The sequence below is a fragment of the Euprymna scolopes genome, chromosome 8 (assembly GCF_053919585.1).
Source record: "Euprymna scolopes isolate OS-2025 chromosome 8, ASM5391958v1, whole genome shotgun sequence".
NCBI classification, from domain to species: Eukaryota; Metazoa; Mollusca; class Cephalopoda; order Sepiida; family Sepiolidae; genus Euprymna; species Euprymna scolopes.
Window position 1 is genome coordinate 118,924,156 of NC_136489.1, and position 13,937 is coordinate 118,938,092.

Genomic DNA, 13,937 nt, shown 5'->3' on the forward strand with positions numbered 1-13,937 from the left:
ATGGGCTTGCATTGAAGCCGAATATTACTGTATTGTATCTATAAGCACGCAAATTCTAATTCACCTTCAAGAAAAAACAAAATCTATTTTTATCCTTATTGGTCCTCAGACGGACCTGGAGGAAGGCTTTTTTCAGGTCCCCCAAAAGTACATAATTGTTCTTCCGGAAGACCAGCAAGAGGTCCAACAATTGGGCAGTTAGGTTGACACCAGCATAGGCCGCATCATTAAGGGAAACACCTCCTCGTCTCTTGAAGGAGCAATTGAATACAGGTCGCATCTTGGTGGTAACCCCAGTTCCTTGTTTTATGACCGGACGATGGGGGATCCAACAGTAATTTTTATATTCTCCCGGAGGAACATAGATCTGTTCTATAACTCCAAGTTCCTCGTACTCATGGAAGACCTGAGTATACTTGTCATAAAGACCCCTTTTTTCCAAGGAGATGGCCACCCTTTGCATGATTTTCAAGGCTGGAATGTAGTTGGAATCGACCAGGGACAACTTCTCGTCATCCCACGGTAAATCAACGTAATATTTACCGTCTCTTAAAACTACGGTTTTCTTAAATTTAGTAATTTTATCTTCATCATACGAAGATAAATTTGATTTTTCATCTATCCCTATAGAATCTAGGGATAAGAATTTCTCCACTCCGCGCTCAACGGAGGAGTCTTCGAAAAATGGGCCCAGTGGGTCAGGGAATGAAGACACAGGGTTTAAGGCACCCTCAATTAAATAGTTTGAACACTTGGGCAACGAGCGGACAATATTTTCAAAGGGGGTTATGTCAAGTGGATTTTCCAAAGTATCGGCTTGACCTTTCGCAAAACAGCCCACATTCCCAAACGGGATAATTCCATTGGAGGTTTCCCAAGCAGAACCATTAAGACAACTTATGAGCTGGAATTTTTTCATACGTTGGATTATATCCAACCCAACAAGACCATGTAATAATGTGTCGTTCATACTCTCGTACCCATGACAGAGTCGAAATCCTGCCTCTTTTATATTGGTTGTCACTTCATTAAACTGTGACACGTTAAATTTTAAATTTAAACTATCCGTAAATAGTCCAGCATGGAAAAAGGGCTTTTGCGCCCCTATTTTCACTGACACCCCAAGTTCGTAGAGGTCTAGGGTTTTTGTTATAATAAAGGTATTAATGGGCATAACTACAGAATTAGGGGTTAGATTCTCCCGAGAGCATAATTTCCTCAAAATTGCATTAGAGAAAAAGGATTTTTGGCTGCCAGTATCGACGAGGCAGTTAAAAGACACAGGACGTTGTTCTCTCTTTAATGAGACCCTTATCACAGGAAATATGCAGCTGCCATGTTCTGCCAGAATCGTTTTCCCGACGAAAGGTTTGGGCGACTTTGGGCACATCGCTGAAAAATGGGACCTTAACCCACAGGAACCACATGCATAAGGAAAACCTTTTATGCCTGGACATTTAGCTTCCTTATGTGAGCCCAAACATTTGGTGCATAAATTTAATGCTCCCGCTCTCTCGAGTCTAACATCAAAGGTCTTATAAGTCGTACAGTCCCTAGCGCTATGGTCAGTTTTATCGCACAACTTGCACGACCTATAATAATTGTTGCTTGGGGGAGAGGGTTTTTCAGGTTTTAATTCCTTCCGAGATTGAAAGGAATTCTTTAAAGAATTTGCGTTTTCTCCCTGTCGCCTGTTGGACAAAATGGCGGACGGTTTTGGCGGGCCAATTTCGCGCCCTTTCCAGGCTGGCGTCGCCATGTCAATCTCCAGAATTTCGGGGATAACTTCCATTATTGTTTTAAGGGAAGGGTACCTTGTCCTGGCTCGGGACATTAATTGTTTACACATTCCGTTAGGAATTCGTTTTAACACAATGTGAGCGACAAGCTCGCCTGAAACTGAGCCGTCTACAAAAAAATCTCCCTTGAAGGAGTTGTCCAGCTCGACCAGGTCGGCCTTGACTCTATCAATATAGTTCCTTAGAAGAGAAGGGTCCCCTATAGTATCTGTGGAAGAAAGCATTTCTTCAAAAATTTTATTTTTTATATCGGCAGGGTTGTAGAATTTTTCCCTTAAAATATTTATAGCTTTCAGATAGTTTTCCGGCTTGATATCAAGTTCGGACACCATCTCGAAAGCTTTTCCGCCTAGCTTCGTTTTTAACAACAGAAGCTTATCAGAATCATCGTCCAACGACGATGTATAAAATTCGAATCTCTTCAGAAAAGTTCTAAAAGAGAATTTATTCCCTGGAGGGTTATCCACGAATGTCGGACAATCTACCTCCAACTTAATTATAGGGGATTTCCCTTTCTTCCCATCTCCTCTCATTGTTGGTGCTTCGAATTCCAGAAGCGTTTCACGAACCGAGACAGTAAACGCGTGGTCTTCGTCACATATCTCAGCTCGTTCCTCAGCGAGACATTTAGTCATAATTTGGTCGACTAGACTTTCACAGTCTAGCAGCCATCTTTTTACGTCAGAAACACTACAGGCTATTAGTCCAGGAGAAGCGTCATGGGTAAGTCTCTCTACCGTGGTAGTTATCCTGACTCTCTTAGCCGCCAGGCTGGCCTCAAGCTCCTTGCGAGACGGAGACATTTTGGAAAGGGAGAATCCTTCTAGACCGAAACCAAAAAACAAAACTCCCTTTTTTTTACGGATAAATAATAATGTCAAATTTACGAACAAATAGTGGTAGAACACAATGTTTAAATTAGAAAAGGAGGAATCCTTCTAGACCGAAACCAAAAGTAAATTTTTTTACAACCACCGAAACTAAGAAATTTATCATAACATGGAAGAAACACATAAAAATAGAAGAAAATATCTTATCTTACTATTAATTTAATTTTTTTTTTTTTACTTATATATATATATATATATATACTTCGAATTAATGATTCCTCTTTGTTTTAAAAATGTTAGTTAAACCAAGAAGCAGCCTATTAATTAAACAAAGGCAACAAACGAATTATCGTACTCAGCTAATAATATTTTTTTTGTTATTGAATTAGAAGGTACTATTTTTTTGTTATTGAATTAGAAGGTACTAGGAATCATTAAAACAACTAATTTTGCAAAATGCTATGTGAGAAAACTCTCTCATAGCCTGAAAATAGGCCCAGTGTCAGACGTAACAAAATGAAACAGAACTTACCGTGGTCTTGAAGAAAAAGTTGACTGCCATAGGTAGGTCTGTTGCAAAATTAGTTGGTCTTATTTTGCTGGCATGGGCCGAGTAGTTCATAATCCCTTGATGAGATTAATGTACAGTCGTTGCATTTAGGCTCTGGGAGACTTGGAGTGGTTTTAGTCAATCCTGTCGAAGAATACGACTACCAGGCCATTTCCTGCTGTCTTTTTTCACGACTGTCTTCAGCTAGGAATTTTTTGGTAAGCAAGGGAAATTAAGATTTCCCGCTGAAAGAAAGAAAAAGGGTTTGGTCGGGGAGGCCCTTTAGTGGCCAATCCCCGATCTTGTCTCATTAGCGACAAGACCAATCAGTGGTCCTGTAACATCGTGTTATTCCTGACAAAAAATGATGAAAAGGGATCTCTTCTCAAACTTTGCCAACCGCCGATACAAAAATATAAATGATGAAATTTACTTTCTCCTTTACGCTCATTTAGAAGATGCCTTCAAATGGCTTGCTGCGTATTTGTCACACTATCGAAAATTTCAAGAAAATATGTCTGTTATTTGATTTTTGCTAGATTTTTAAAACATGGGTGTGTCAACAGCTTAAACGTTACTACATAGGAACGTTGTTTTAAAGCGTCGATAATGTAAACACGCTTTTTATCTCACGTTTTCATTATTTTTGTATGCTGTATAATTTTTTAAAAAAATATCAGCAGTTTATTTGAAGCTTCTTCTTTTAAATGGTAAAAAAGTTAGGATGATAATCGTAAATTAAATTAGTTACATCGTGTTACATTTGTGGAGTGGGTTTAAAACTGGCACACATTGGAGGTACCTATAGCACGCTTAAAGTCCAGATAAGGGATTTAAACGTCTTTCTTTCGACATTAGGACTACTGGTTATGCATGTTCTAAGCATATTAGTCTTAAAATTATCAGCGTCTTGCTGGGTCAATAATACAAACTCTGTCCTTGCTAAGTTGAAGGCTATATTGGATGTTCTAACTTGTATTTCGCTACTATGTCTAATCCTAGCTCACTTTCAAGGTAAGGAATAGGTAGATTAATGATAGTATATACTTCAAACACCCTCCTAGTTTCAAATAATGGCTCAAATAGTTCCAGAATCAATAATCTATCTTCCTCGATTAGTGATACAGTCCAATGAGTTATAGTAATGCCATAAATCTACATTAGGGTTAACAGGAAGTTTCAAGTAATTGGGTAGTCGTTCTTTGATATCTAACAGATATCTCACGAGGTTGTTTGAGTCCACTATACTTGGTGACAAGTGACCCAATGAGAGCATGTCTAATTGATCTCTCAAATGCTATAGAGACAAGAATAGGGATTGTAGTTTTTTGCGTGCTCAATTAATCATAGATGATGATCGAAAGTAGGTCCTTATACACTGTTAATTCTAATACTACAGACATTAGAGCGATCAGGCTATCTTAAGAATAGCCAGCTTGTCATCGAGGATGTGCACACCTAATTCAGTGAGTGCATCCTTATCAAGTTCGGATAATACCGCAGTTGTGATGCGGTTCTGCTGGAAAGAATGGATGTACTTGGCAGCGACATCTTGTGGGTTACCGGTATCCGAGAAAAATTTGGTCCGTGTGTCCTCACTTCATAGCGCTATGTAGAAACCGTGAGAGGAGGTCGATTGAGAAATTGGTTAATTAATGAAAGACCACCCAACGATACCTGTAATGTAAATAATAGGGTATGAACAAAGTGTCTGCAATGAGAGCATGTCTAATTGGTCACTCAAATGCTGTAGAGACAAGAATAGGGATTGTAGTTTTTTTGCATGCTCAATTAATCATAGATGATCGAAAGTAGGTCCTTATACACTATGTTAATTCTAATACTACAGACATTAACTCCTTTGTGGCATTGGTTTATTCCCACCTCGTCTCCTGTGAGTCTTCCAACAATCAATTGATGTCTTTGATGTTCTTTCTCTAGTTCGATTTTTACATTTATAATTGATATGCTGTTTTCTTATACTTGAACTAAAGTTTATTTCTCCTTTTCAAACTTGGCTAACTTATCCCTAATAATTCCTAATTCCTCTGCTATTACAGTTTCGAAGTGTACATTCATTGTCTTCTCTATTATAGGAACTATTGACCTCTTCATTTTATTTTTAAGTGACCAGAGTCCCTTGATATATTTTTCTGTTTCTCCAGTAACTTTTCATCCCGTTGATCTCATGTAATAGAAGGCACCATAAATTCGCACAATCTTTGTTATACCCACCGACGCAGGTTTTTTTTTTTTTTTTTTTTTTTTTTTTTTTACTGCAACAGGGGTTTCTTCTAATTTGCATTTTATCTGAGCTAGCAGTGCATTATATGGTTTTAAATCTGTGGTTAACGCTATTAACCATTTGGAATGTGAAATTGTCACTTCATTTATTTTTTGGAATATGGTGTTTTGACCCCGTCTCCAGACTGCAACAGCCACAAACAGTATCCATGCTATCAAGTTTTCTTCCATCCATATCTGTTAAGAGATAGAAGATGGAACTGTTTTACTAAGTTATCATATTACATGGATGCTATGTAATATTTATCGAATCGGTTAGCACTCGGTAAGCTGACTCTACCATCTCTAGTAGTTATACACCTGATTTAATTTTTTATTTGAACTTCTGAGTCTATATTTTAATGGTACCTTAGATTCTTAAGTAGGTTCTTGTTTTACTGTTCTAAATCTTGATAAAGGAACCTCCTCATCTGTTTCCCAGCCTTCTGAATCAGGCGGCATACGGATCCCCACCTCCTAAATTGGATGGGAAATTGTTACATGTTTAGAATGTAGGTTTTCTGAAATAGCCATGTAAAAATAATGCAAGAACAAGGGGGGAACGTTTAACAATTTTATTTACCAATTTATGAAGAGAGATTTAAGTAGGTGAGCCGCTGGATGTGTAATGATTGAACATCGTGTGTCATGGCCGACTCTCCAGTCTCTGCCAAAGGGGATAACGATTGCTAGTCCAAGAGCAATAACTCTTTTTCTCGTTAGGTGGGCCCTAACAGAAATCTCAGATTGTTCTGGTGTATAACCTGTAGTTGGACGTTTTCATCAGAATCCGTCCCTGGAAGTGGGACAACCCACCTTGGTTTTCTAACTCTCTTTGTTACTCAATAAGGGTTTCCATTCCTCTTTCTGCCGGTTTTAAATCATTGGCATGTGCTATTTTACTTGTTCCACTTGAATTTAGTATGTTTATTTCGTACGCCTATCATCCACTTATTCCACACTTTGTTGATTACAATTTCAATTTATTAGGAATACGTAACAGTAGGTCGGCAGACAAATACTCGATTTTACAGTTGTATTCCCTGATTTTCAACACCCATTGTTTTATTTTTTATTTTTTCAATTTGAGGTTAATAAGTATTGTAGAGGTTTATGATCCATTTTACAAAGTATATGTGGCTCCATTTAAGTAATAAATAAGTAATAATTTTTGTAGAACATACATCATAGCATATGCTTCCTTTTCTATTACTAGTCACCTTTGTTCCATAGGACTTAGCACGTGTGATAAAAAATAGATTGGAATTTCTTCAGATATTCCTTGTACTGGACCATTTTTTCCGGGATGTGGTTGCATCAGATATACTTTATATGAGGCTTTTCCAGTTTAGGGTAATGCCTTTTAGGATTGCTAATGTACTGGCGCATTCCAACAATTTTAGTCATGTTCTCAGAATTGGATGGTATTTGGATGATATTCTAGTCTTTTCAAGTAATGTAGATTTAGGAACTACAATATCTTCTTTTATCCTTCCTTCATCATTCTCATCTTCATGGGAACTTTTTATTTTTAACTGCTCCTTACCCATCATGAGGCATGTGTAACTTAAGTCTTTTCCTTGGCAGACCATCGAGTCCGGGTGATTTGTCGTATCCAACCTGCTTCAACGCAGCAACGACCTCACACTCTGCAACCCGACCATCACAACTAGCTGCTCGGGCAGCCTACAGGCGGGGCGAGCCAGCCAAATAGTTGTAAAACTCCTGCACGCTGAGCCTGGACAGCCGTGCGAAGCGATCCTTGAAGTGAACCCGAAACCGCTCGCAAATCTCCCAAGACGACACTAAGGAGCGCCCTTCCGAGCTCTGGATTTCTCTGATATAGTTGACAGATTTGTGCCCGAGTGAAGCTCTACGCTCTGAAGCGTCTGTGTTCACAGCTTCGTTGGACACCTTACATAGCCTAGCCCTAGTTACCTGGCCCTGATACGGCTCGCTAGCCGAACAGTTCAGGTCCCCCTCAGCTAGTTCTATCTCTAGAGTGTCCCCCCCTCTGCCACCGCCCGGGCCAACCTATCCTCTAGACGCTTCTCTACCTTGGCCTTATTTAGTGCGAGGTGCTGGCCGTACTTGACAGAGAAGTCCCTAATGCTAGCTTTGGCACTAACCCATCACTTATTCCCGGTTACCGCCCCCACTAGCCTCTTCTTGATATGATCGACCAGCTTTTCCTGGAAGTTGGCCAACTTCAATAAAGAGGTGTTCAACTTCCAGTACCCAGCCAGTTTTTGATTCCTATCTAAGTTGATCCGAGCCACAAGTAGTTTGTGGTCAAAGTGACCTAACCAGTGGAACGTGGGACAGGTAGTATAATCGAGGGTGCCTCTTCTGACTAACAACCGATCCAAGTATGTACTCGGGCCGGAAGGCCTATTAGAGAGCCACGTCCACATTTCCCGCCCTGGATGATCCACCCGAAACCTGTCGACCAGATCGCATAAAGCCATCAGATCAGACAGACTGGTGTCACACCCATCCGTCCCGCTAGTCCCGCCCACCTTATCTACCCTGGGATCAAGGATGGCATTCCAATCACCCACTAGGACTAACCGTTCCGAACCCCTGAGAAACACCTCCAACCGCCGAAAAAAGGAAACCCGCTCTCGTGTGGTATTAGGCGCATAAACCGCGACGACTCGAAACAATCTATTTTCAACGGCAACATCGGCCACGACAAGTCTGCCATCAGCATTCGCGTGCACAATGCTAACCGCTGCAGAAAGAGTGCGTCTGACCCCCTACTATGACGGTCACCGAATGCTAAAAAGACATCGTAATGCCCCTGCAGCACCCATTGATCGTCAACCAAAACGAAGTGAGTTTCTTGCAGCGCGCCCACATCTATGTTCATGGCCATGAGGTCCCTCAGTACCCTAGCGGCTTTGCTTCGGCACCTCAAGCCCCTCACGTTCAGACTAGCTAGGCTCAAGTACGTAGCCATTATGCCTATTCAGTGTCAACCACCGGCCTAAAGCCTTTTGCAGTCAGGATGCCGCAGGACTGGGCGAGGTTACCCAAAAGCAACTTGGACGTGACTCGTCCGTCTTGCGCAATTCCCCCAACATCCAGCGGAAATGTTAATTTTATGGCCCTATAGAACGAAGGGTGGACGTATAATGGGACCCTCCCTTCGCACCTATTTGCCAGCTGTTTGAGGGAGTCGTGCCCCTCCTCCACCAACTTAATGTTCTTAATAGCTGTTTTTGCGGCCTCTATCATATTCCACATGGCCTTGGTGCGTCACACGAGAGTGGGACGCACAAAGGTCATGAGTAGAGGAGCGTTCTTAAACTGAGAAGGATCCGCAGTCGATAGGCCGTCCACTGTCTCCAGCTTCTGGAGCGGCTTTAGGAGCCCCCTCTGCCTGGGGGTTATTTTGTCGACAGCGTGGTGAGGGTCCACTTCACAGATCCGGTCTTCGGGGAGGAAGGGGAGCTTCCTGGTTTTGTCTCTCCTCATGGGAGAAGCTGACGCCGCTTTGCGGCTAGTTTGTGTTGCTGGCTTCTCTCTCAACAAAGAACGGGCGCCAGCTGAGGGTGTATCGAATAGGGGTGGGGATTTTGGTTCAGCAGAGTGGGTGTGGGATTTCGGGAGGGCTGAACTGTAGAGACAGTCTTTTCTAGATGCATGGGGGATGGGGAACGGGACCCAGCATCCTCGGTCTTCTTGACCTTTTTCGTGTCTTGTTTCCGGCATTCTACCACGACTGCCGGGCTGTTACTGACTATCTGCTCCCCTTCAGAATCTGATGAGGAGACCGGATTTTTCCTTTTCAAGGACGACGACTGCAGATCCTTTATCTTGTTCTGGGCTTGCGGTTCTGTACTCTTGGTGGAGGAGCCACGTGACAACCCTGTGGGAGCCTGCTTACGTAATTCTTGCGGGGGCTGCTCTTTTGTTTTAAAGGAGGTCTTTGCTGATCTTCGAGAAACAACTTTGTTCCAGCCCTGGCTTTCTTCTGTACCTCCTCCGGCTGGCTTCTCAGGGGCTGCTGGTGCCACTGTCTCCGTTGTTCTGGTTGTTGTTGTTTCAATGGAAGCAGGGGCGCCCGCAGGAAATCTTTTGGGGTATTCCTTCATTATATGCCCCTGCTTCAAGCAATGCCAACAGCTTGGCCGCCGACCTTCGACAATGACGCTCATTGTCCAGGTCTCGCATCTGAGTAAGGCGGGAATCTTATCGAAGCCGGCGCGGTCTACTCTCATTTTGAGTTTGTAGTCCCCCAATAATAGGTTACGGGGACCACGCACCAGGACCACAGCTTCGAAGTCCCCATACTGGCTCATCACAGCCCCGAGCTGCTTGGAGTCTATGTAACAGGGGACGCCAAGAATGGAGACGTTGGTATGTCTCTTGCTCAGATACTCCGACTTGAGGCGTAAATGACCCCACCCCAAGTCGGTCCTGGACAATCTAATCGCGTCCTCTTCCGTGGGTAAAAGCAGATCCCACGTTCCGTAGGCTCTCCTACAGATGTAGGTAGCTGGGATACTTAGCTTCCCCAGCATTTGAGCCATTACTTCCCGGGAGACCCCAGTCAGTGATTTCTTCTTGATATCAATAGTGACTAGAGATACTATTCTTCTCTCTAGTCTGGCTATTGTGGTTGGCAACGGCTTAATAATGTTGCCGTCCGTCAAGTCTTTATATGTTGTATAATACAACTGACGGTAGTCTTCAAGTGCCAACTGAGACTGGGGCCCCCAAGTTTTCTCCTGTGTTACTGGTCGCACCGGCGTATTCGGCGGTGTCCTGCTGGAAGGTGGCGGCGTTCGTTGTCCGGGAGGAATCGTGCTGTCCAGGGATTCCTGGGTGCCCGGAAGCGCCGGCCAATCGGAAGGCTTCTGTTCTGGTGATGTCACAGTGGGCCCCAACTGCCCCATTCTTGTGGTCAGGGTGAGCGGCCCCCGCCTTCCTTCTCCTGGAGCGTGATTGTCTTGCCCCTATCTGGGATGACTTTTTACTTTCATCCTCGCAACTGTCATAAACTGTGTCCATCGCTTTATTGCAGATTACAAACTAATCAATATTTCAGTAAATATAAGTTATAAAAAGCTGAAAATTACACCATCCAAGGACTGTATTAAGGTGAGATAAATCCTAATATTTCATCAAAATTCATCTTATATTTAAAAAGTTATGTTATTTTTTTAATATTCAATGAATTTTCACCGTCCATCGCTTTATTGCAAGTCTTCTAAGATAATGTTTTAGCTCAATAAAACAATACCAAAGCATCATAAATTTATATTGAACACATTTTCTGGGGAAAATTAACAAAAACAAAGGCACATCCCGAGGGCTAAGTGTCAAACAAACGAATTATTTGTCCACATATCCCCCATGTTTTGAAATTACATTAAACAACCTTTTGTCCACCGAGGAGGTCAATTGTTTGATCTGAGATGGAGTAATGGTTCTGGCAACGTCGACTATTTTGTTCCAAAGGGCATCCTTCGAAGAAAACTGCTCTCCTCTCTCATAAACTCCTCGTTTCAATATTGACCATAGGTGTTCGAGGGGGTTACGGTCCAGAGAACACGGTGGCCAGGACATGAGGGTTTCTCCAACAAAGCCCTGAGATCGAAGGAAGGATGTAGTTGCCCTAGCACCATGAGATGGGGCATTGTTATACATAAAAATAATCTTAAAACGACGTGACAAGGGAAGATCATCTAGCCATGGTAACAAATTCTCATTTAGAAAGGCAGTGTAGGCATTGCTGGTGAGCTTGACACCTTCTGGCACTCGGAATGGTCCACATAGCTTATCCCCAATAATTCCCGCCCAAAACATTATGCCTCCACCTCCCTGTTGGCGATGAAATCTATAAGGCGTTGGAGTTCCATTTGGATTCCAAACTTTGGCCCATCCGTCCGGTCCATCAAGGGTAGCACGAGCCTCATCTGTAAACAGAACATTTTGGCAATCCATTTTCATATATTTTTGTGCCCAAGCCAATCGTTTTTCTTTGTGGGTTTGGCTCAATGGAGGTCTTGGAATAGGATTGATGTTCCTTGCCATTTCATTCAGTACATTGCATCGGGCTTGTCTGGACCTCGGTATGACTCCAGCCCTCGCAAAAATTGTTGCACTGGTGCTGTTTGGGTTGCGCACAATCTCTCTACGAATTTTTCGAAGATCCCTAGTGCACCTGTCAATGTTTGACATTTTTGTTTTGTTTTTATTTTATTAAAATCTAAAATGATTTTGTTTTGTTTCTTACAATTCCGTTGGCAAATGTTGACAGGTCAAACTTTCTTTTGTTTTTTAATATATCCGCATTTGTTAACTTTTAGCTTTTTTTTTTTTTTTTTTTTTAATATTGATTTAAAAAAATGTGTTACTTAAACTCAAAAGTAATTTGAAAATTTATTATTTCCAAAATTAACTAATTTTTCTAGTTGCATAATTAAAGATCTCATTAATTTCATCAGTCAACTCATGACACTGAAAATAGTGTCAATTTGAAGGTGATTTTCTTTGTTTTTTTTTTTTTATTTAAAAAAATTTTTTTTGTTAAGCTCGTGAGGCACCCAGACTCCCAATTTTTCAGCAAATGCCATTGAATGAAGCTGATTGGTAATCATTTTTTGATCGCTATTCATTTTTTTTTTTTTTTTTTTTTAGCCAATTCCTGACTTGTTATGTGACCATCCTCTTTCAAAAGTGCTTTGGGATGTTTTTCATCAAGTTCAGAAGATCTTTCACTGCGGGAAGTATCGTCAACATCAAAATTGCTATTTTTGAACTTTGCAAACCATTTCTGTGCCGTAGACTCGCCTATGACATCTACGTATTCTTTGCAAATGTCTCTGGCAGTTTCATCCGCTTTTTGTCCTTGATGAAAATCAAAGAAGAGCAAGTGTCGAAAATGTTGCTTTTTACTTCCTGGATATTCCATTTCTAAGCCTAAAAAGTAATAAAAAGTTAATTTAACCAAAAAGACGATTAGCATAGTTTTGTATGGCAGGAAAATTTCTATTGAATGAAAATCATGCATTTTGTTACGATAGTCAGTAAAAAAAACAAAAACAAAAGAAACTATAAAAACGCTCCCACCGTATTCCTCAACCCAAGATAATGAAATTTCTAACGTTCTGAGCCAGTTCACTGTACACATATGCAAGAAGAGAAAAATCAGTTCCAATAGATTACACATGAATTTGGCCGAAGAACGCAATGAAACATTCTGCCATTTATTTTGGTGAGTTAACGGATATGTTCAGATTTAACGTTTATTTGAAATATGTTCAACTGAGTTATTTCCCTTTGATCGTAGATGGCAGTGAATTTGTTAATGAAATATCAATTCATTATTTATTTATTCAATTATTTTTTTTTGTGATCTTAGCGTGATTATTGCGATTTGATAGATGTTAGTTGTATACAACGTGTTTTGAAGGTGTTTTCTTTTTCCAATTATATTTTATTGTATAGCTTTGTTGCTTTTAATAATTCTAGATTATTAGTCTATGTGGAAAAAGTCTTTTAGACTGTTTTCTTGGTTTATGGTATATGATTTCTGATATGTTATACAAATTGGCACCTCTTCACCCTTCAGTGTGTGATAGGAGTGTCTTATTTGGAGTCTTGCCATTACTAATTTTTCCCTTTTTGTAATCATCCTATTACAGATTTTGTCTTATGTTTTTTCTTTGCGGTTGGGTTTTATTTGATTGAGTTTATTATTTTTTTAGGAGTTTCATGATTCTTGCCATTTATATTATTGATTAGGAGTCTGCAAACAGTATGGGCAGGGTTCTATGGACAAATTTATCTTTAGTTGACCTTTGACAACTAAATATTTTTGTTTACTGGACAAATAGAAAAGTTACTAGCCAAAATTACATGATTTTTAGAATATGACATTCTGTGATGAGTAAGAACATCAACATTTTTCTGTATTTTTTTTTTAAATAAGTGTAATTCTAGATATACAACAAATTTTATGTTGATACTTGAAGGTATAAACATTCTAATTTCTTCATATGTTTTTTTCAAACAGCCTTCGTTAAAAAAAGAGTATATTTTTATATTTAACTTTTCGTTTTATTAAAAAAAAAAAAAAAAAAAAAATTGAAAAGATTTTTCACTCAGTAGTGAGCTTTGGAAGATTGTCAGTGAAAGAAATACAATCGCCAAAGGATAAGCGTTTCATTATTTCTAATCCCCACTTGGAAAAATCACTCGCAAATGCAACCCTTTCACTCGCACTGATGGGAGTACTTTTATATTGCTAGTGTTCATTGTTAGTGATCTTTTTTGCAGCTGTGGGAGTCCTATGTGGCTGAGACTTCGGCAGAAGATGATGTTTTGTTATGATAGATTAATTCTTTGTAAGCGATTGATTATTAGGTGTTTAAGTTTTTGTTTTATAATGACATTATATCTGATGAGGAGTCTGAGTATTATGTATTTGTTTGAGTTGTTTTTCACGGTGATGTCCAAGGC

At 40.4% G+C, this 13,937-nt stretch overlaps 2 protein-coding genes across 3 annotated transcripts in view; one reads left to right on the forward strand and one right to left on the reverse strand.

Moving 5' to 3' along the window:
• Window positions 1-13,937, forward strand: part of LOC145283743 (cytochrome P450 2B1-like) — a 369,384-nt gene that overhangs the window by 44,802 nt on the left and 310,645 nt on the right. The gene's annotated exons all lie outside the window — the stretch shown is intronic.
• LOC145283944 (uncharacterized) lies at window positions 56-2,602 on the reverse strand. The gene has a single exon (XM_080133041.1). The coding sequence runs from the start codon at window positions 2,600-2,602 to the stop codon at window positions 56-58; it is 2,547 nt and encodes an 848-aa protein (XP_079989167.1).

Bases quoted from the DNA above. Each gene is read 5' to 3' on its own strand.
- LOC145283944 (XM_080133041.1), bottom strand. From the start codon at position 2,602: ATGTCTCCGTCTCGCAAGGAGCTTGAGGCCAGCCTGGCGGCTAAGAGA.